This window comes from Coffea eugenioides, chromosome 7 (assembly GCF_003713205.1).
Source record: "Coffea eugenioides isolate CCC68of chromosome 7, Ceug_1.0, whole genome shotgun sequence".
Taxonomy (NCBI): Eukaryota; Viridiplantae; Streptophyta; class Magnoliopsida; order Gentianales; family Rubiaceae; genus Coffea; species Coffea eugenioides.
The window spans coordinates 7,353,976-7,375,123 of NC_040041.1; the positions used below are offsets into that span (position 1 = coordinate 7,353,976).

At 36.6% G+C, this 21,148-nt stretch overlaps 3 protein-coding genes across 4 annotated transcripts; 1 reads left to right on the plus strand and 2 right to left on the minus strand.

The window, feature by feature from the left end:
* The first annotated feature begins 4,790 nt into the window (after window positions 1-4,790).
* On the plus strand, window positions 4,791-6,647 carry LOC113777508 (14-3-3-like protein 16R). The gene is made up of 4 exons (XM_027322622.1): window positions 4,791-5,383; window positions 5,816-5,938; window positions 6,124-6,240; window positions 6,332-6,647. Exons 1-4 carry the CDS (start codon window positions 4,904-4,906, stop codon window positions 6,380-6,382), a joined length of 771 nt encoding a protein of 256 aa, XP_027178423.1. The 5' UTR covers window positions 4,791-4,903; the 3' UTR covers window positions 6,383-6,647.
* A 4,571-nt stretch (window positions 6,648-11,218) lies between these two features.
* Window positions 11,219-13,294, minus strand: LOC113778421 (laccase-17-like). Of its 2 annotated transcripts, none has more exons than XM_027323827.1 (5): window positions 13,143-13,294; window positions 12,783-13,027; window positions 12,572-12,700; window positions 11,488-12,462; window positions 11,219-11,400 (listed from the first exon to the last, which is right to left on the minus strand). In XM_027323827.1, the coding sequence occupies exons 1-5, from the start codon at window positions 13,286-13,288 to the stop codon at window positions 11,270-11,272; spliced, it is 1,626 nt and encodes a 541-aa protein (XP_027179628.1). In that variant the 5' UTR covers window positions 13,289-13,294; the 3' UTR covers window positions 11,219-11,269. The 2 variants fall into 2 exon arrangements, with proteins under 2 accessions (XP_027179628.1, XP_027179627.1); XM_027323826.1 differs by having other exon boundaries at window positions 12,783-13,011; window positions 13,139-13,288.
* A 2,704-nt stretch (window positions 13,295-15,998) lies between these two features.
* On the minus strand, window positions 15,999-17,867 carry LOC113776779 (WEB family protein At3g02930, chloroplastic). The gene has a single exon (XM_027321840.1). It carries the CDS (start codon window positions 17,865-17,867, stop codon window positions 15,999-16,001), a length of 1,869 nt encoding a protein of 622 aa, XP_027177641.1.
* Between the last annotated feature and the right edge of the window lie 3,281 nt (window positions 17,868-21,148).

Here is a 21,148-nt window from a genome sequence, read left to right on the forward strand (position 1 = left end):
TAAATCTTTCATATATGACAGTATCAACTCAAAATATAAGTAATGACTCACAAGCTCTAGAGACTTTGAACCAATTAATTTCTTTCCTAAATAACATAAAATAGGCTAAATAACTCCTCTGATCTAAGTATGTCTGCTGCTTTGCTTCTCGCCTCTTGCTCTTCCAATCTCAATTCACCAACTTCAAAACATCATTAAGGGTTTTCTCAGAACCACCAAACAATGATCCCCTTACTATCTTCTGCTGTATCTTAGATCTTAGATGCAATGGAATTTGAGAAATTTTCAACTGCCAAAAAAGCTCAAGTAATTGCAGATGACGTTCTCAAGTAGACGGGGATGATGTTTTCTGTTTGTTTGCGATGGAAGAAATAACTAATAAAGTTGAGCTTCTATGTGCTAAGTTTGAAAAGGAAAACAAAAAAGAAACTTTTACACTAAAATGTCAGGTACGTTTTCTTATACCTACTATGCTTGTCATCTGGTCATTGCGTCTGATCTACTCCAAGTTATACGCTATATATAGGAGGAAAAAGACGAGTTTTTGAACAAGCAGCAATCTTGAAGTTCTAATGCCCGAATGCACAGAAAGTAAGAAAGAGAAAGCAATTTAAATCAATAATACTCAATAGCCAAGCCCTATTAAGACATGCTAATATGCTACTACTATATTGGAAAAAAGGATAAGCTTACAACATGCATCCAACGCAAGTTTTACCCTACTTAGGTGTTTAGTTTTTTTTTTTTTTTTTGTAAATACTTTTTTCCCCCCCACTACACCATACCCTTTTTATATCAAACTTGTCGGTCAAGATTGAACCCTAATCTATCAGACGGAAGTTAATTTCCTAATCACTAATTCTACAATAATGTTTAGCCTGTAGTTTTACACATTCTTTAAATTAGTTATATTGAGAAGCCTGAAATGCCTCACGACCTTTAAAGCAATGGGAGGGAGGTTTTTATGCAGAAGGAAAATCCTCATTTTTTGAGGCCGTGATTGTTACTTAATCACTTTCAAATGTTAATTTCAAAAGGCGAAGGATTGATTTGAAACCAAATTCTCAATTTTAAAGGCCTTAATTGATACTTAAAGCACTTTCAATGGCTGAGTCGATACTTCAGTCTACTTTGGAGGACCAAATAGAAATTCACCAAACTTAATGGTCGATGGCAAAATACGGTTCGAAATTGACAGAGCTATAAAAATCCTCAGTCAAACCTAACTATATATAGCATTATCATATTCTATTGCTTTCTGCTGGGAAGTAGGAACCATGCATGCAACTTTGTTCCTGTTCCTGCTCCTCTCTAACTTTCTCTGCATCTCCTGAGGTCCAAGTGGTCATCATATATGATATATAAACACTACGATATATATACCGCAAAAGAGGACAAGAACACAATCCCAAGTGCATTCTCCACTTGTTCAAGAGTTGGAAAAGGAGGAGATGGAGGAGGATGACCAAGGTTATCAAGAAACAAAGTGATAAATTGGAAGCCCCACGCCAAAAATCCAACCCAGCAGTGGAAGGCATGACCATGTGAACTACGAGAACACCCATCATGAATCTCAACCACCACTTTTTTTGTTTCCCTTTGTTTTTTTTTGGGCAAGTTTCAACCACCATAATTGTTTCTTGTAACATAATCAGGGTCCTCTTCGGATTCTCTTGATTAGGCCTGTCAACGGGCCGGGTCCGGGCCGAAATTCATTATTCCAGACTCGGACCCGGCACACTATATCGGATTCGCATCCGACCCGTTTATCCGACGGGTCTTTTACTCTATGTTCCGGATCCGGATCCGGGTCTACCCGAAAAAAAAAACTAACAAAATTTATAATTCCTAACAAAAATGAGAAAAAAACATATATTTATAAACTAATTTCTAACTAATACAAAAAAAATCAAATAAGAAAAGAAATCAAATTAACCTTACTCAAATACATCACCGTAATCAAATTATATTGATTAGGATCCGGGTCCAATTATATTGATTACTCAAATACATCATCCTAATCAAATTATATTAATAAATATATATATTTTAAATTATTAATCTATTTATATCCGGATCCGGGTCCAATACGAGTCGGAATACTATATTCCATACTCGACCCGTTTTTTGTTTGACAAAACGGATCCGAATTCGGGTCCGGGTAACGGAATTAAATCCCTACCCATACCCGGATAAATTTGACGGATCCGATCCGGATCCGGGTCGTTGACAGCCCTACTCTTGATGGAGGGGAAGTTCTTGGAGCAAAGGTAGCCAGACTTGAGTCCACAACTATCACCACGGATGATAGAAATGAGCTAAGGAATATATATATATATATATATATATATATATATGCAGCAAAGGATAGCATAGAGAAGAGAAGATTGGAAGTCGACTAAGGTCGGTTCTATCATAAACGAGATGATCTAAGTATCTAACAAACATTAAAATGCATCCAAATAAGAGCCAGTTAGACCTACTGCAAAATTCTAGGAAGATAGCAAAATTACCTACGATGTGATGCTTAAAAATAACATCACATTTTTAACTAGTCAATATATTTGGATGCAATTAAATTATGATCGAATTAATTTTATATAGATTGTCAATATATACACTTCTGTTATTATGATAGTATATACATCGTTTGACATCTTCCACGTCCCCAGAGTTTAGGTATATCCCTCCTTTGATAAGATTATCCTATAAGGGATGATACTGGCTGGTTGTGGATAAGATTATCCACTATTGAATTATGTATACTTCAACCTTAAAAATTAAATAACGTCGAAAAAAAAAAACAAAGAAAATGGGTGAAACGTTGCCGGCCCCAAGATGCAAATGGCTATGGTCAGTTTTGAGTCTACTCTTGACTCTGTACTAATCGAGAACCCAAAGTCGCCCTTGCATCATTGTTACCGGTCAATGCAATAATCGTCCATTGATGGGCCTGCAACAATCTTTGCGCGTGAAGAACGATTCGCCCTTAAGCTTGACCGGAGGAAAAAAAAAACAATGATTAACTCGTGGGAACTTAGCGATGGCAACGGGGGCGGGGCTGGGACCCCTCTCCCGCCCGCTCCGTCGCCATTAATTCCCCCAGCCCCAGTCCCGTTCTCCGCTACCCTCGCCCCACTTCCTCCACGGGAGCACTTGTAGGATTAAAAAAATTTGTTATATAGTTTTATTATATTCAAATTTTAGTAAATAATTAAATAATAAAATATGAACACATCACCAAGTTATTATTTATTATAATTTTACAATTGAAACTCATAAAAACAATCAAACAAAAATTATTTGAATACAATCCAACAGATGAAACAAATACAATTAAAGTAGTCAAATTTTAACTTTTAACACAAATACAATCACTAAGTCATTATTGTGCTTTTTTTTTAAGAAAAAAGTGTTATTGTGTTATGTGTAATTAGAAATTTAGTATAAATGTATTAATAAATTTGGTATAACTAATTAGTAATGTTTATTAGTAAACATGTATAATTATTAGTATAATTGATAATATTAATTATATTACATATACTAATATACATTATATAATGCATATAACTAATAATATCATTATTATAAGTTTTAGCTAATTAAATTAAATATTATATATATAATTAGATACATATATATTAATTTTTAACTCTATATATTCAACCAAATTACATTAGATGCTCTTAGACTATAACAAAGTCTCACATTAGCTACTAAAGTAACATTTTAGTTCATTTTGCCCCTTTAAATGTATGATTTGAAACAAAGGGACACCGTCCGCTTCAGATTTTGGTCATACATGAATAATTAGCACCATTGGCGCCAATGTTGTTTAAAATGGTGCCATGAAAATCTAGAGAATTTGAATAAATGAAGTAAGGGAAAAAAAAGTTAAATGCTAAAAGTTGGATAAATTACTTTAAATAGAAAAAAGAAAAATAAAAACAATAAGAAATAGCAGATGTGAAGATTGTGTAAATGCCGGTATTTGGATAGAGGATTATTTGCCAAAATTTATTTGCTTACATCATCATTACAATTTTCAACACACCTTCTTATCTTCCCAATTACCTTTTTATCTCACATACATCACATCACAAAAAGTGCTACAGTAAAAATATCTCAAATAATTTACAATCCAAACAGAGCCAATTTGTTATTAGGATGGTGCAGTTAAGGAAATTTAGGTGGGAATAAATCATTGGGTGTTTGAAAAGTCTCAAATTGGGATAATCCTTATACATTTTAAAATTTTTTGAAATAATACTGCAATTTATTTTGAATTTGCATTTGAATTGCTGTAACACAACAATATATACTTTGACTAAAGCTAAATATAAACTTACATGATTTTGAACCATTGATTTTCCTTTAATCTCATTCGAGTAAGTGTGTGTAGATAAGAGATTATTTGAAAATTTTGTTGGATAATATTGTAACAACTTTTTTATGATGCATTGTATGTGAAATGGAAAAATGGTTGAATAAATAAAAAAGTGATTAAAAGATGTATTTATAGTGCAAGCAAAAATTTTTAAAAAAAATTGACTATCCAAACAAAAACTCAGAGAAAGACTTTTCGAGGACTCTCTTTTCGGCCACATTAACGCTTCCAGGAAAAGAACTAGTCCCGTCCTGAGGCCCATGATCAATATCTATTGGTTTGGGCTTGTAGTCGAAGCCCAAAATTTTCCAAATACGCTTCCACTTATTTCTCTCTTTTCTAATTTTTTTTTGGGGACTCCACAAATCACAATAATATTAAAATACTCTAAAACGGGGGACTCCATAAAACCGCTCTTCGATTTCGTCTTCCATTTCACACACACGGTCACACACTCTAACTTTATCTCTCTACAATTCACACTTTCTCTCTCTAAAATTCCCCAACTCACCAATGGCTTCACCGCGTGAAGAGAATGTCTACAAGGCAAAGCTGGCCGAGCAGGCTGAGCGATACGAAGAGATGGTAGAATTCATGGAAAAAGTCGTCTCCGCGGCTGAGGGCGGCGAGGAATTGACGGTGGAGGAGCGCAACCTTCTCTCCGTCGCCTACAAGAACGTGATCGGCGCTAGGAGAGCCTCCTGGAGGATCATTTCGTCGATCGAGCAGAAAGAGGAGAGCCGTGGCAACGAAGGACACGTGGCCGCTATTAAAAGTTACAGATCTAAAATTGAGTCTGAGCTTTCGTCGATCTGCGACGGCATTCTGAAGCTGCTCGACTCCAAACTTATCGGCTCCGCTGCCACTGGAGATTCTAAGGTGTTTTATTTGAAGATGAAGGGCGATTATCATCGCTACTTAGCTGAATTTAAAACTGGAGCCGAGAGAAAGGAAGCCGCCGAGAACACTCTCTCGGCTTACAAGGCGGCTCAGGTTTTTTCTTTTTACATTTGTCTATTTATTTATTCTCTGTACATTTGTTAGGTTCAACAGTTTAATATTTATGGATTTATTTATTTATTAGTAGACTGGAAATAAGATTATTTTATTGCCTTTGACTTTCCGTAACCGATCTGAAGCTAGTTTGAAGTATATCGTTTATGCATTCATGTAATTCAGGATGTGTGACTTTTGTTCTTGGTTTAAGATAAGCAAGTTGTTTACATGCGCATTTGAAGCTAGTAGGAGTTGGTAGAATGCATTTCTTTCCTGGTTTTCTTATGGATTAATAAAGAGAGCTTTTTTCTATTCCTGCATTTAGCATGTATTTGGTGAGGATGGTTTTCGTTTTTGGCTAACTGTTAAGAAATTGAAAATTTTCATTGGTGAGGTGAAGTGAAAAAAATGTTTTTCCTGTCTTTGTAGGATATTGCAAACGCAGAGCTTGCTCCCACGCATCCTATCCGACTCGGACTGGCCCTCAATTTCTCAGTGTTTTATTATGAGATTCTGAATTCTCCTGACAGAGCTTGTAATCTTGCCAAGCAGGTTTGTGATGAGTTTTCAACAATTTGTTTATGTCAGTTTCTGTCTTGCCTATTCTATTTTCTTGTTGTTTATGGGCAGTGGACACTGATTCCAGATTTCTCAAGTGAGAAGTTAGCTGCATGTCCAAATAATCAGTTGAGATCAATAATACGTATGATGTTTTATTGTATGTCTGGTGTGGTTAGGCTTTTGATGAAGCAATAGCGGAGTTGGACACACTAGGGGAGGAGTCTTACAAAGATAGCACTTTAATAATGCAGCTTTTGCGTGATAACCTTACTTTGTGGACTTCAGACATGCAGGTAATGGTTTCTTCTTTTTCTTTTGTTTGTTTGTTTATTTAGTCAAATTGATGATTTAGGCTGAGTAAATTTATTTCTGGTTCTGATTTAGGATGATGGCACTGAAGAAATCAAGGAAGCTTCAAAGCCAGATAATGAGTAGAAAGCTGTCAAGTATTAGGATTGATTTCAATTTATGCTTAATTGTAATGTGCTACCAAATTCAAAAAGGGAGCGGATTGAAGCTAATATTGAGCTCTCATTAGTTTTAGGGCTTTGTTATTTCATATTGTTAAGGCACTGCTCTTGCTTTTTTATGCTGTTTTCAGCTTCAGAGATTGATGCTTTTCTGGGCTTTATTTTAGATAGTCTTGATGCTTTCCTTTTACTTAAAGGATTTAATGCATTTTGCTGCTTGTGGTCTTTAACATGCTTTCCTTTTGATGGAGCTCGTCAAATTCTTCTTGAACAACTAGTTCTCTATTCATTCAAAACATTAAAAAAAAAAATCTATTTTTTGTTTTTCTTTTTGGCGTGGATTTGACGTTGGATCCCCAAAAAAAAAAAAAGGGGGATTTTGCACACTCCTCTTTCAGGGAGCATTGGGAGCCACTTCATCCTTATCAGCTAATTGGCTGATCTGAATACCTCTGCGCTCTCTGTCCTTTCCCTCGGGTTGACTCTGATAATCCTTTACCACTCTTCTGACCTTTTCGTACAAGCTCCACATCAGTATATGATGTCTCAAGTCTCCGGGGCATTTATGGCATTAGACTGTAAATTAGTCTTTAATGAGGAAACAAGTTTGAATACATCCACTGTGCAGGTAGAATTCGAACTTTTTGTCTAGCTTTGCGAATGCATGTCTAACGCGCATTTAAAGTTCGAAATTTGAAACTGAAAACCCCCAACTCAGACAGTTGTACTGGTAGTACGTTGGAGCTTCCCCAGCATATTGGCTGGTCACGAACCATCTGAAATAGACATTAAAGAGCAACGTTGGCCCATACTTCAAGAGGTTGATGGACGCCTATTTGTTTCCACCTTTCCCATTATTTCTGCAGCACCTTTTTTCTGAGTTGTTGGAAGAGATGGATGCCCGTTTTAATACAATGTTGAACTTCTTTTTATGAGAATACAACAGATAGGCTCTGTCTTTCCATTTGGCAATTTAAGCTTTACAGTTGGCTTGATGAAGTAAGCCCTGTTGATGTCGGCCTTAAGTTTGAGGGCAGTTGTTCATCTGTAGGTTCATGCTAGTTGGCCATTAGGATCGTATGTTATACTCAAAGTCTGATGTGTTTTACGCTCAGAATCAGACAATAATTGTACTGCCTTTGGTGACGACCTTTGTTGTTACCTTTAAATTGCTGGATAGAAGAACAAAGCAGCTTTAGTTTCATCGCCCTCCATGGACGGCAACAGCGACAGCTGAAGACTGAAGTGTAGCATTGATGTGTTCTATCTGTTTTCTGCTCCTGATGATTAAAATAACCTTCGCATCACAAGAATCATAGGGCAGTCCGGGAAATGTATAGGAATAAAGATTTACCATCTTAGTTGTGTAGCCAAACCGAACAGCTGCCAATAATTTACTTTTGAATGAAACCAACAAGGTCTTCTCGTTAGGAGCTAAAAGCTTGTAGATAATTCTTGACACGCTGAAACATTTTTGGATTGTTAAAGGACTCGTGAACTAAACTTTGAGCAACCAATTCAAATCATTAATTCAGGCAAATTGTGACCATGAGCAAACACTTCAAAACAGTAAAGAATGAGTTTGCAATTCATGAGACTGAAGTTTGAATTATGTCTTATAGTGCATGCAGTTTAAATTGGAGTATAAACGTCCCTAGTGCAGCCAAACACATACTTCATTGAACTTCTTAGTCGGAGATTGCATGGAAATGTCAAGGCCTAGTACACGATGGATGTCAACTACACTGCGGTTACACCATGAAATACCTATCTAGACTGAATCGAAATATTCCCAAAAAGGGATCGATTTATAATGATCTCACTATAGGAGATGAAGAAAGACAGGATAGAAAGTAAAACTTATGAGAATGCAGAGGACCAAATCATCTGTGTCACAGGAATCTTGCATTCAACTGCTTTTCAAACATGCACCTGTTAAGATTATAAACCGTTAATAATTTAGCTTCCAAGATGCTTTTAGGCTCAGTATACCATCTGTCATAATTAGTTGGACCTCCTTCATACGTTTTATAACAACTATTTTAAGCTTTTTGTTCAGAAAAGATGCCAAATCGCAATCCCTTGAAAGCCCACACCAAGATTCAATTCCTCATATGCTCTTCTCATTATCTTAGCGAAGTGCTGTTGACATAATTACACAACTTTTCCTTACCTTCTCTACAGCCTGAGTAGTCCTCTGGATGGGAGAAGTCCCGAAAGAGAGGATTATTCTTTTGCAAGTACCAATCATCCAGCTCCAGTGTATGGTTGGTCTGCAATGCTCTCAACCATTCCTTGGTTAAATCAGTGATTTGAGCCTTTTCTTTCGGATTAAGGTAAGACAGCACATTGATGGATAGTGCACTCAGGCAGGGAGCATGTTTTGACATGGATTTTGGCTCTTTTCATCCTTGGAATCCCTAAATTGATTTACCTGAACTTGAGGAGCTCTTTTCACAGGAAGATCTGAGCACTATGTTATTGGGTTTGGAATCCCTGAATTGATTTACCTGAACTTAAGCAACTTTTTGACGTTGAAAATATTGGCTTGAGGTTTGGAGCATCAATTTCTAGTTCCATTGGCTGTTCACCTGGGAAGACACGAATGTGCTTCAGTGAGTGGCTTGTTACGTTGATTCTTGCGCATCCGTACACTGAATCGAGGTATAGTAATCCAAGATGTGGGAATTCATTTTTCAAATTATCAAAGATTTTTTCCAGGACATATACACGATCTAGATACTCCCTCCCTTTTTTTATAACTGACGTTTAAGAAATTTGCTCTTAAGTACTTTTATCTGTCGTTTTACTATCCCATGCAGCATTAATTATTTTTTCACAATTTTACCCTTTTATCTCTCTTTTCCAATACAAGGTTCTTAATTACTACTCCTAGTTAGTTTGCATTGCTTTTGGCCTAGTAAAACAGCACCATTTAGTACTCTAGTAAGAGAAAATATGGGTGAATTGGACAATTAATGAGGGTACAAAAGGAAAGTAATGTATAAATTTAAACAATGAAAAACTTTTCTTAATTGGTGTGCAAAACCTTAAACGTCAGTTATAAAAAAAGGGAGGGAGTATAAGCTTGTGAGATTTTTAGATGCATGCAAGATGACAAGGTGGACCCAAATACCCCAACTCAATATTTTCAAGACTTGGTTCATCAACTTCGAGGCTTAATTAGATCCTCAGTCCACTGGTCAAAAGAACTTAAAACAAATTCTTTTAGGCTGTGAAGCTTGATGACCTTGAATGTCTTCAAACATCTCATCGTCAATATAAACATCCACAAGATGCAAAGACCGGATTTTATTAAACATGTATGGTTCTGCATTAGTCGGCTTTTGAAACTTGCACCCTGAAAGATGTAAACCTGTTAATGACTTGGCTTGCAGGACGCTTTCAGTGACGACATATCTTTAATCCCAAAGTTTGAGTTTGATCACTTCCACACCATATTTCACAGCTATTTTGATCTGTTCGTCGAGAAATGAAGCCGAGTCATTAAGACTCAACTCCTGTATATGCACTCCACCTGGTTCTTGGTATCTTGCTGAAGTGGTTATGACATATTTTTGGAATTTCGCTTTTAACTTCTCTACAATTCTCGCAGGTGCCTGGATTCAGGCAGCTCAAGAACTGAAGATTCTTGTTTTCAAAGTACTGGTCATCAAGCTCCATTATAGGGATTGTCTCCCGTGCAGTCAACAAATCCTTAGACAAAACAGCGACTTGGGCTTTTTCTTTTTGACAGAGATTAGAGAATGTGGTGGAAGGTGCCTTCCGGCCAGTAGAATTCTTCTTCCATGGCTTTTTCTGTTTCCGTTCTTTTAACCCTATTACTGGAGGGGAGCTTCTTCGATTTAAATGCTATCAAAGTGAATGAGAAAAATATGAAATATTTTAAGACCATTCGTAACGATGTAAATTTTAAATCCAAATTAGTACCATTGATTTTCACAAAAAAGGGTAATTTCTTTATTGAAAAAGTTTCTATCAATTAAACCTCATAAATGCTATCGTCTCTTTGATCATCTTGGTTAATTATAAGAATGCTGATTTAATTGTGGAGGTGTGGATTTAGCTTCATCCAACAAAGAAAGAAAAAGAGACTTAGTATTGAATGGACCTTTGTACAAATGTCTATTTAACTGTTTGGGCTCGAAAAAGGTCCATAACATGTGAATTGATCCTCGACGTGAAAAAAACAGGAAAAAAAAAGTACTCTAAACAATTTCAGTGCTATAAAAATTGAGGGACTTCTATCTAGTTTTTTTTTTCTAACATTTTTTTACAGAAGTAAGTATTTACGCAAATAAACCTAATCCCACAGTAACTCCAAAAGCCGGCAACTTTTGGAGTCATGTGAGGGACTTTTATCTTGTTCACTAAGAAACAAGGAGATGCTCAATTATATTGAACAGAATTGTGGTTTGTTATACATACAATACATGTCCTTCATTCTTATTTTCTAAAGTGATAAAACTGGTGTCATCTCCTTCCCCGTTGTTTTTATTGGTAAAATGTTATTTTGGACTTTTTTTTTTTTTTTTTGCTTCTTCTTCTTTTACTGAAAAGTGAGATTGAACCTCGATAACGAACGTTAGAATTAGAAAGCCGCGGAGGAAACTAATATCTCAAATAATATTTCGCTTGCATCATAAACACATTTCTCAATTCAACTTTTTATATTTCCAACCACTTTTTTATCTCGCATACATTACATCACAAAAAGTACTACAAAGTAATTATTCTAAATAATATTTCAAATAATACTCTATCCAAACAAACAAACGCCAAAAAAACCTGAATAGGGAGATCAAAAGGCCAAAAAAAGAGAACAAATTTATTAGCACTTTGGGAGATCTGCTGGCGGTGGAAGAAGCTTTTGATTGGGAAGCTTTCCGTCTAAGACAAGCCACGCCATCTTCAAACCCCAGCTTGTATGAACATCCAGATGGCAGTGCATGAACCACATTCCTGCACAGATACAGGTTAACAAAGTCATGAGCCCTCTGGACAAAAGAAACAATCAATCAATAACTAGGATTCATACAAACTACAAACCTGGATTGTCTGCTAAAAAACGGATGGCAACCCACCCGCCGGACGGAACCCCAACGGTGTTCCTTTCAATGGGATCCACAAGGTTGAAGTTCTTGGGGTCCTTGTTTGGATCGTAGTTCCCAAATCCTTGCCCAACTACAAAGAAGTTGAATCCGTGAAGATGGAGAGGGTGGCTTTCGGCACCAAGAATGCTGGTGTCCTGCATGATCAATTCCACGCTGGTGTTGAAAGGGACCACCAGCACTTTGGTGGCATTACCCACCATGGTGTTGTTCGGTGGTTTTCCAGTATAGTTGAACCAGTGCAATGGGTTGAACGGGAAATCTGGGCTGTAAACACCACTGGATTGGCCTGAGAAATGAGATTGGAGAAGGGCTGTGGTGGGTTGTACGAACGAGATGTTGTTGACGGATGCCGCAAATTTGGTTCCGTTGGGACCCTGGCAGCCTTGGGGTTGGTCACATGGACTAGTTCCAAGGCCAACTGTGAAAAAGACCTGTTTATCAATATTCCAGGGAACATTTGCAGGGTACTGTGGACTTGCTAAACTGCGTAGTTTATTCGAGAAATTGGCGGCGAAGGATGTGTCGTTTAGAGCAGGTAAGGTGGGTCTGAAGAGTGGGAGTTTCTTCACTGAAATTGCAGTAGCGGAATTAAGTGACGTAGACAGTTCATATTCTACAATACCAGCGACGGTGGAGTTGTCAAAGGTTCCAGCTCCTGTGAAATATGGTGTAGCCAGCATGAGGAAAGTGGCAGCGGGGAATTGGGGCTTGGTCTTGAGAAGAACGTTAGTTGTTTGTCCAGGTGCAATTAGGATCGTATCTGTTTCGAAAGGTTTAACGTAATTTGCATCCGCTTCAACCACAGTGAGAGTGTGGTTTGCAATGCTGAAGAAGAGCTCGTCATTTAGTGCAGCGTTGATCAACCGAAGAAGGTAAGTCTTCCCTGCTTTAACTTTCAGCTTAAATGTATCTGTCCAAAACATATATATATATATATATATATATATGTATATGTAGAGTTAATAATCAATGTGTTAGCTGTTGTTAATTATTATTACTAATTATACACAAAAGTATACCTTTAGTAGAGCAATTGTACAAAGGCCCTGGAAGTCCATTGATGGTATAGGCATCAGAGACATTTGGACCACCACCTGTTCGTAAAGCTTGGCTAATTATGGCCTCGGTGTCGGCATTGAACCATTCACCTGCACGTTAATTCAGAGTCTGGAAACTCATTCCTTGTTGCAGTAAATTTTTGTTGCAAAATATGGGTAGTTAATTAATTACCAAAGATGATGGGGACTTCCTCGTACGGTTTAGCAAATGGATACGGGACGTGATGCTTGGGTAGGATGATTAGAGGACCATATGCAGTTGCTCTTAGCCAAGAAATGTGAGCGTGCCAGAACAGAGTTCCTCTTTGGCCAACAATGGTGTAATTGTACACATAGCTCTGGCCTGTTTGTATCGGGCATTGTGTTATGTACGCTGGTCCATCAGCCCAGCCGCTTCGAAGCTGCCGAATGCCATGCCTGTTTTACACAAAACCATCATCGATCGAGGTTTCTTTTTCTTTTTCTTTTTCGATCATAAACCTTACATTATCCACGAGTTGAAGAACTGGGTATAGGAAGATGAAATACGTACCAATGGATGGTAATGTTGTTTGAGACATGATTGTTGACTTTGATGAGGAGACGATCACCCTCCCCGGCAACAATGCGAGGCCCTGGAAATTGCCCGTTCACAGCCACCAGGCTCTTTGTGTGGCACAACCGCGTGACATTAAGCATGGTGATCTGCAAAAGATCGATGTCAACAACTTAAAGATACATGATGATGATGATGAAGAACCAAAATGAATGCAATCTGATTAGTTCTTTCAACATTGCCATTTAACGTACATTGAGCTCATAATGCCGGGTAATGCCCAGTGCATGCTGAGGAAGGAGAAGAGACAGCGCCATCAAAGTAACGAAAATGCCCATCGCGCTACTACTCAAAGATGGTAGACTAGAAGCAGCCATTTGTGGTTCTCGATCAGCTCCTCTGAAACCTGGTTTATATAGTAGAGAAGGTGGTGATAAGAGTGTTTGGTTGATTAGTTGATGTAGATCGATGGTATAGTTTAAAGAGGGAGTGAAACGTAGAAGGGCAAATTTAGAAAGATGTCCTCCTTCGACCAACTGTGGTTGGAAAACAACTTTAGAGTGCTACCAAAGACAATCTTCTTTCTTCGTAGATGCATAGGCTGATGAGCAAATTTCAAGCACTGGTTAATGCTTGATTTTGGGCTTAATTAATGGTACCTATCCTTCTCTTCTTTGTTTTGGCCACGAAGGCTCGCGATATCATCATTTGCGTTGAATTCTGCCGAATATTTTAAGCGCGCGTGGAATGGATTATGGGACGTCTCTAATCCTAGTTTTGTCCAGTTACGGAATGTGTATAAGATTTTCGATCAAGATTGTACCGATTTACACTAAAATTGAACTAATTTATGCGACTGAACGGAAAAGTTCAACTGGAGAGGCCCCCGATCCGTTTAGGCCTAAACGTACTAAATCAATTCTTCCCGTCAATTTATACGTGTTGTCTTGTGAATTTAATGATCAGTACTTAGACTTTAAAGTCACTTGGGAGAGGTCTTGGTGTGGCATCCAAGATTATGGAACAAACGCAACATTAAGTTTACCAAAAATAGTATTGAAAGTAGGATGGAGAAATGACTTTTCTTTTTTTTTTTTTAGGGTGAAATACAAAAAAATTCCATGCAGGAAACCTAATATACAGAAAAGTCCCATGTAGTTTCAAAATATACAACACGACACTCCGTACTTTAAACTAAATTGTAAAGGTGACGGAATCCGTTAAAATTAACGGAAATAGAGGAAATGACCAAAATGCCCTGATATAATTAAACAAAAGACAGATCAAAAAAATCATTTGTTTTATTCTTTCGATAGAGAGAATTGAGGGTTAAGGAGGAAAACAGGCATATTTGTTAAAAATTAGATATAAAATTTTTTACCCTTTTTTTTATAGTATGCTGCATTGATGGAGTAACTTTCTACACTATTAACATATCATAGAGCAGCTGAAGCTGAAGTTGGTGGCTACGGTGTCATAACACATATGGTGTCTGAAGTAATTAATTAATAAGAGCAGGGCCATTTCCAAGGGCACTTTCCTCTCAAGCAAGGCAGAGATTTTGGTGATTGTCGTCTTATTTATTTGTGCTTTCTATAGAACTGTTAAAAACTAGAGTCCATGCATGGGTCTTCTAAAATTGAACGTGACTCCAAAACATTTAAAAAAAAACAAGACTAGAGCTTGAGTGGAACACAAGGGACCTCCTCTGATGGTTCTTTAACTGCACCTACTACCAATTAATTAACAAATTGTGAAAATGTACTGGTAGATTCTGGGAGATTATCTTGCTTTATTTGTTGTTATGATCAGTCATCATATGTAGTATGTCCTACATCCTTACTTCCTACCACCCCCCCATGAAATACATCTAGTCATGTTTAAAAAAAGTCCTACCATTAGGTCACGAATTTGATTGATCATGGTTTTTTCAGAGGAGTAATGATAGTTTTCTTGTAAGTTGCAACAACAGCAATACAATGCCTGATTTATATTTGCCACCTCGAAACCAATATGTAACAAGGAAAACAGAGAATGAACACAACCAAAATATATATATATATATATATATATATATGAATGTATGAATTTTAATGCTAAACCTACTTATATTGTTTTATAAATATTTATAACTGAATGCTTAATAAGTTTAATTTGACGATTTTGACCTTATATGTTTTCATTCAAAAAAAGTAGAATCTATGATTTAATTAGCTTAAAATTGTTAGGTATGAAGATGATAATATTTATTTTTAAATTCAAATTAATATAAAAGATGAAATATATTATATGAGGAGTATGGAGAAGGTGTGAAAGTCATTAAAAAGGAAAAAAAGAGAAACAGAAAATCGTTAGATAGAGAATATCAGGTTGTTTAATTAGCTAAGAATTTTGAGCATAATTAACAAACAAGAGTAGATTTGGTAAGATAAGATAGTTGAAGTAATTCTATTGATTCTGATCAGAATTAAGCATTCAGTTAGGATTCTTGTGCTAAAAAAAATACACACAAGTGCCTTGAGAAGAGAATTCGATACCTTTCTGGTCACCCATGAGCAGCAATGAAATGTGAAAAGCATTTTTCCGAAGCTCAAACTTTCACTGGTAGTTGGAAATTTGGAAGCAGATATTCAGTATACTAAGTAAATGGACCAACGATATAGATGACTAAATTTAATAGCCTCCACAAGCATTTGATAACAACAAATCTATAATGGAATATTTAAGTTGAAATTCCTAAACAAAAAGGTGAGCCGGGGCCATCATTTCTGACAAATGTATGCTATGCAATATACAAATTACTATTGCTATTACCAGACTTTTCTTATCACTAAGTAAACCAAAGAAGCCTACTCAGTTAATGGTTCCCTTTTGTGAAAAGCTTTTTCTCATAATGAGATCTCCAACCCTGCGAAACATTGTTCTCCTTCTTCGGTGGTTTCTATCACTATCTGAATCATCGAAGTTACTATTGTCTAGATGATCTAAATCTTCTGACATTGGCGTATCACCATCATCTGTAAAGACAGAAGAAGACTCTTTCCGATGATGAGGCACTAGTCTTGGACTTCGGGGTTCTGATCTTGGCGAATCAGTTGAACTATCAAATATTGAACCCTTGAGCGCCTCTGCCTTTTCAGGATCCTCGTGACTAATAGTCTGGTCGGAATCTTCAGTGTCATTTGAAAACTTCAGTTCCTTGAGATTGAAGCTGAAATTCTTTCTCACAGGTTTCGTCTCATCTTCAATGTTCCCAAGGTCAAAACTTTGGGACCTCAAGACCCCATCCTCAGTCTTACTTTGAGTTTTACGATCTCTTGTTGCTATAGAAAGCAGTTGCTTTAACTCCTTGACATTTTCTTGAGCTGCAACCTCATTGATTCTCAGCCGTTCATTTTCCTGAGTGAGAAAATACAGAGCTTCATCCTTTTCGGCCAGAATATCCTTGAGGTGAGAATTTTCATCTCTTGCAAGTCCAGCAGCAGCTTTTGCTGCATTAGATTCATTGATAGCCTGCTTGAGTATATCTCTCAGTTTGTAGCTCTCGTCCCTTGCTGCTCTCATCTTATGTTCTGCCGCTTTAAGAGACTCAGAAAGTCTGGCGTTCTCATGTTGAGCAACAGCCCTTTCCTCTTCAGCTCTTTTTATGCAGCTCACAAAGCCCATTTCCTTTCCATTCCATGCCAAAAGTGTTTCTTCAGCTTCTACCCTTAATCTATCTGCGGTGTTTCTGTGCAGCTCTGCTTCTTTTTTGGCTTCATCGAGAAGCTGTTCATACCTTTCTTCAGTGCTCCTTACAATAACCTTCAGTTGTTCTGCTTCTCCCTTTACTTGTTCTAGTTGCAAATATGCAACGCTGAGTTTCTCTTTTGCCTGATTGGATTCCGTTGCAACTTCCTTTAGTACCAGTGCTAAATCATCCATGGCTTTCTTGCTCTTTTCTTCAGCTTCAATGGCCAATTTCAGCTCATTTTTCAGTAATTGCATCTCATCAAGTGAAGTCTTAGAATTTGACAAGGCAATATTAGCATCCTTCTTACCTAGAGACAGATTCTGCTTTGCCAATTTTTGCTCAGACCTTGTACTCCCAGCATCCCCTATCAAAATTTCATTTTCCCCCTTTCTGTCAGGTCGATTACATTCACTACTATTTTGCTTGGAGGGTTCCTGAGATGACACGATCCTCTCATTTAAAGCAGCAATTTCTAGCTTAGATTCTTCAAGTTCAATCTTAATCTGCTCAAGCTGTTTTGTCTGGGATGCTAATGAATCGAGCATTTTGGCTTCAGATACATTTCCTCTTTGAACTTCATTTTCTAGTTCCTCAATCCTCTTTTCACCTGCAGATAGTAAATCCAATGCATAAGCCTCCGAACCCTTCACTTTATCAAATTCCTCTTTCCATCTGGCTAATGATGCATCTCTCTCAGCCAATTTAACCTCAAACTGTTTCGCCTCTTGGAGCTCTAGCTTCAAACACTCAATCTTCTCATCCTTCAACTTCAATTCTTTCAGTGAATTAGCCAGCAATTCCTTCAAATTCTTAACTTCTGTCATTAGTTCCCCTGTCTTCCTAGGGGACAATACCTCATTAACCTTCATATTGGCCTCATAAACTAATCGTTTCGCCTCCCTGAGTTCATTGAATGCTCGACTTCTTTCATCCTCAGCAAAATCTAATTGTTCCTTTGACGTCTTCAACTCATCCTCGGCCTGCCTCATTTGTTCTTGCATGGTCAAAACTCTATTTATCCGATTCTACACCAAGAAAATTTAACAAACCCCTCATCAGTTATACATAAAACAGCCTATCCTAGAAACATCAAAAGACAAAAAAGAGACAACTTGTATTACAAATTGTCCCAAAACCTCGGATAAATTGGCAACCTTGGAGGGATATCTGTCAACAGATCTTCTTCTAACAGATTTAAGGGCGCCGGAATCAATTTGTGAAGCTAAAGCATCACCTCTACAAAATTTGGATGCTGAGAGGGTCCTAGAAAGAACTGATGGATGATTCTTTTGTCCAAAATCAGCATTCCCATATCTAGAAACAGCATATATATTTATACAAATCAAATCCAAACTCATAAAAAAGACAATCTTTAGTTATCATTACATCACTCAATAAATCAATATCTGCATGCCAATAAAATAGACCCCATGAATTCACATATATCAATGTATCCAAAAATCAGAATATACCACGAGTCAGAGAGAAAGCAATAGATCGTCAGAAATGGAGTAAAAGAAGAAAAAGTTAACCAGATAAGAGCATAAAGGAGCGGAAAAAAATAGACTTGAAAGGATAGTGATTTTCTGTTATTACCTTGATGATTTGGACCGTAACATGTTGAACCTCGGAATTGTAGGAACCACAAATCTTTGGAAAATCAGTAGGAAATATTGGGACAAAAAAATAGCACCAAGAATAGGTCCAGCTCCAAACTCTGTTTTAGTGTGTGTGTGTTAGAGAGAGTGTCTTCTTTCTTTCTTTCTCTTTTTTTTCCCCTTTCTTTCTGGTTTTTATTACAAAAGTCCGAAGTTGGCGGGTAGTCGTTTAAGGAGGTGGAGGTGGCAGTCCGCCGTAACGGCAAAAGTGAGATTGAAAAACAAACTACTTACAGAGCTTTTGTTGGAAAAAAAAAAAAAAAAAAAAAGGACAAGTATATGTTCGTGGGACGGTATGGGGTTGGCTGATTTGGGAAGAAATGTGTAATGGCTGATGAATTCAAAAATTTGACAAAAAATTAACTACTATTAAAAAATTATTTGCTCAGTCGTTTTCTTGGTTATTAATCCAAATGGAAGCTGCATGGAGTCTGACTTTGTCTAGGGGCCGGCAAACATGACCTTGGTAATTGAAACATTACTTAATGCATTTGATTGTTGTCCAAAACTCCACATATTGTAGTATTAAGTTTAGGGTCTAATTCCACTTTGTACCCTTCATATTTTCATCAATTTTCGATTTGCACTTACAAGCCCTAATTCTAACAATTTGTACCATAGAGGTATTAACCCGTCCCAAATCACTCCAATCCCCTCAATTATTAGTAAATGGCCGCGTTATGTGTATTGCAACGTACTTCTTTCTTAGGCATGAAAACTGATATCAGTCGTTAAGATAATTCAAAAAAAAAAAAAAGCAACTTTATGCTTTGCCTGCTCTCATTGATGCGGAGTGTCACGTGTAGTAGGGGTGCTTTGAAGTCCTTCGATAATTTTAGGGTCCAAATGATTGGAAATAAATTTAGGTATACAGCGAGGATATGCAAAAGTTTTAGGGAACAAGTGAAATTAGTCATGTGATTAAACAAGTTTTAGGATGATTAGACCTTTGATGCAATATTGGAGAATTAGGTAGTTCTTGAGAACTGGTGGATGATTTAAGTATTACTAAGTTGAACATTTTCCTAGAAAAAAAAAACGTCGTGGACCTGTAAAATCACAAAGGCCACTTTCAACTTTGAAGATTTATTTAATGGCGTACACTTGTAGATTATGTAAAAGCCAAATTGAGTAATAATAATGTCTGATTGATACTCTAATAACCGGCGTGAATCGCATCATCATCATCTCACTTGTAATAATGCACCCTTAATTGTATAGTGTTTCTGTGCGTTAGAGTCTTATATTATCAATGGTTAGTTAACATGAGTTAAGGGTGCGTTTGATAAAATTGAAGTCTGAAATCTATTAAGTTATTATTTTGTTAAGTATTAAATCAAATACATTTGAGTATATATTACATTCAATAATAAGTGAATAACTTATTCCTTATTTTTAGGAGCAAATTTTATCTAGAAAATCCAGTGTCATTTAATTACTTTAGATGTTCAATTTTTTGTTATCAAACGCGTCTGAACATATTAAAGATCCGAATATATTCAATTCAAGTTCTGAATTTGATTATCAAACAGAGCCTGCTCAGTAAGGGCAGTTGGAGTTCTCCTGATTGTAAGTGATAAATTGCATTGTAAATGTATAAATTGATCCAGTGAAATCCAAAATTTTAAGTGATAACTGCATTATAAACGTACAAATCAATATAGACACCAAGAAAAAAAAAGCTAAAACATCAATTAAGGAGATATAGTAATAACTATTTATTGTGTCTAGCTAGGCACGAAAAAAACCAAATGTCCAAATTGATCACAGAGAAAAAGTTAAAAACCTATTGATTGGTGCAGTTTCGTTTAATTTGGCATTACTTACCCCTCACAATTACCTTCCTTTATTGCGTTATTTACACAATTTATCCTCGTCTGTATTGGGTTGAAAGAAGGAAAGAATTTATTTATTGTGTGAAAACAGTTAACCATCCAAGATGCTCATGTGTATTCGAATTCAGGAAAAAGTAAATGCAGAAACCAAATTCAACGCGGAATTAATAATACTCTATTTGAAGATTTTGCAGCTTGTTATTGTCATTTGACAAAGTAAAATATTGACAAATAAGTAAAGTCTTTGTGAGGATTAATTTACTTGGGCGTTGTGACAAAAAATCCTACTGTAATAAATTTCTCTGTAAAGAACTGGTAGCCTCATTGACCATATTGGACCCTTGCAATCAATCGATCTGTTGCTTGCAAATAAACTAACTCCAGATTGGAAGAAGATAGTAAAACACTTGGTGATTAATATTAAGCAGTCGTCATTTCATTAAATTAAACAGTTAAAAAAAAAATCAACTATAACATAAATTACCAGTGAGCTTATTTCAAGGCATCAGAATACATACAACGTTCATTTGACAAATGATATCCAATGCTGAGAAGTGACAATTGTTGAAACAGAGTGATAAATCTGACAAATGGAATTCCCCTTCTTTACTCTTTTAACCTCATATTTAGGCGCGGTTTGGTTGGATTAAACAATAATTACAGCACATATTCAGGATTTCAAGTTTTATGGACGATGATAATCTGTAACATGGATTTTTTTTTTTAAAATAACAAAACATATTTCATTAACAGATCGTTGAAAATCGTCCAGCACGA

Coding starts and splice junctions, on each gene's coding strand:
- LOC113777508 (XM_027322622.1), top strand. CDS start 4,904: ATGGCTTCACCGCGTGAAGAGAATGTCTACAAGGCAAAGCTGGCCGAG. Junction 5,384..5,815: donor CGGCTTACAAGGCGGCTCAG/GTTTTTTCTTTT, acceptor CTGTCTTTGTAG/GATATTGCAAACGCAGAGCT. Junction 5,939..6,123: donor CTTGTAATCTTGCCAAGCAG/GTTTGTGATGAG, acceptor TGGTGTGGTTAG/GCTTTTGATGAAGCAATAGC.
- LOC113778421 (XM_027323827.1), bottom strand. CDS start 13,288: ATGCTTAATGTCACGCGGTTGTGCCACACAAAGAGCCTGGTGGCTGTG. Junction 13,028..13,142: donor AACAACATTACCATCCATTG/GTACGTATTTCA, acceptor TGTGTAAAACAG/GCATGGCATTCGGCAGCTTC. Junction 12,463..12,571: donor GTACAATTGCTCTACTAAAG/GTATACTTTTGT, acceptor TGTTTTGGACAG/ATACATTTAAGCTGAAAGTT.
- LOC113776779 (XM_027321840.1), bottom strand. CDS start 17,867: ATGAGGCAGGCCGAGGATGAGTTGAAGACGTCAAAGGAACAATTAGAT.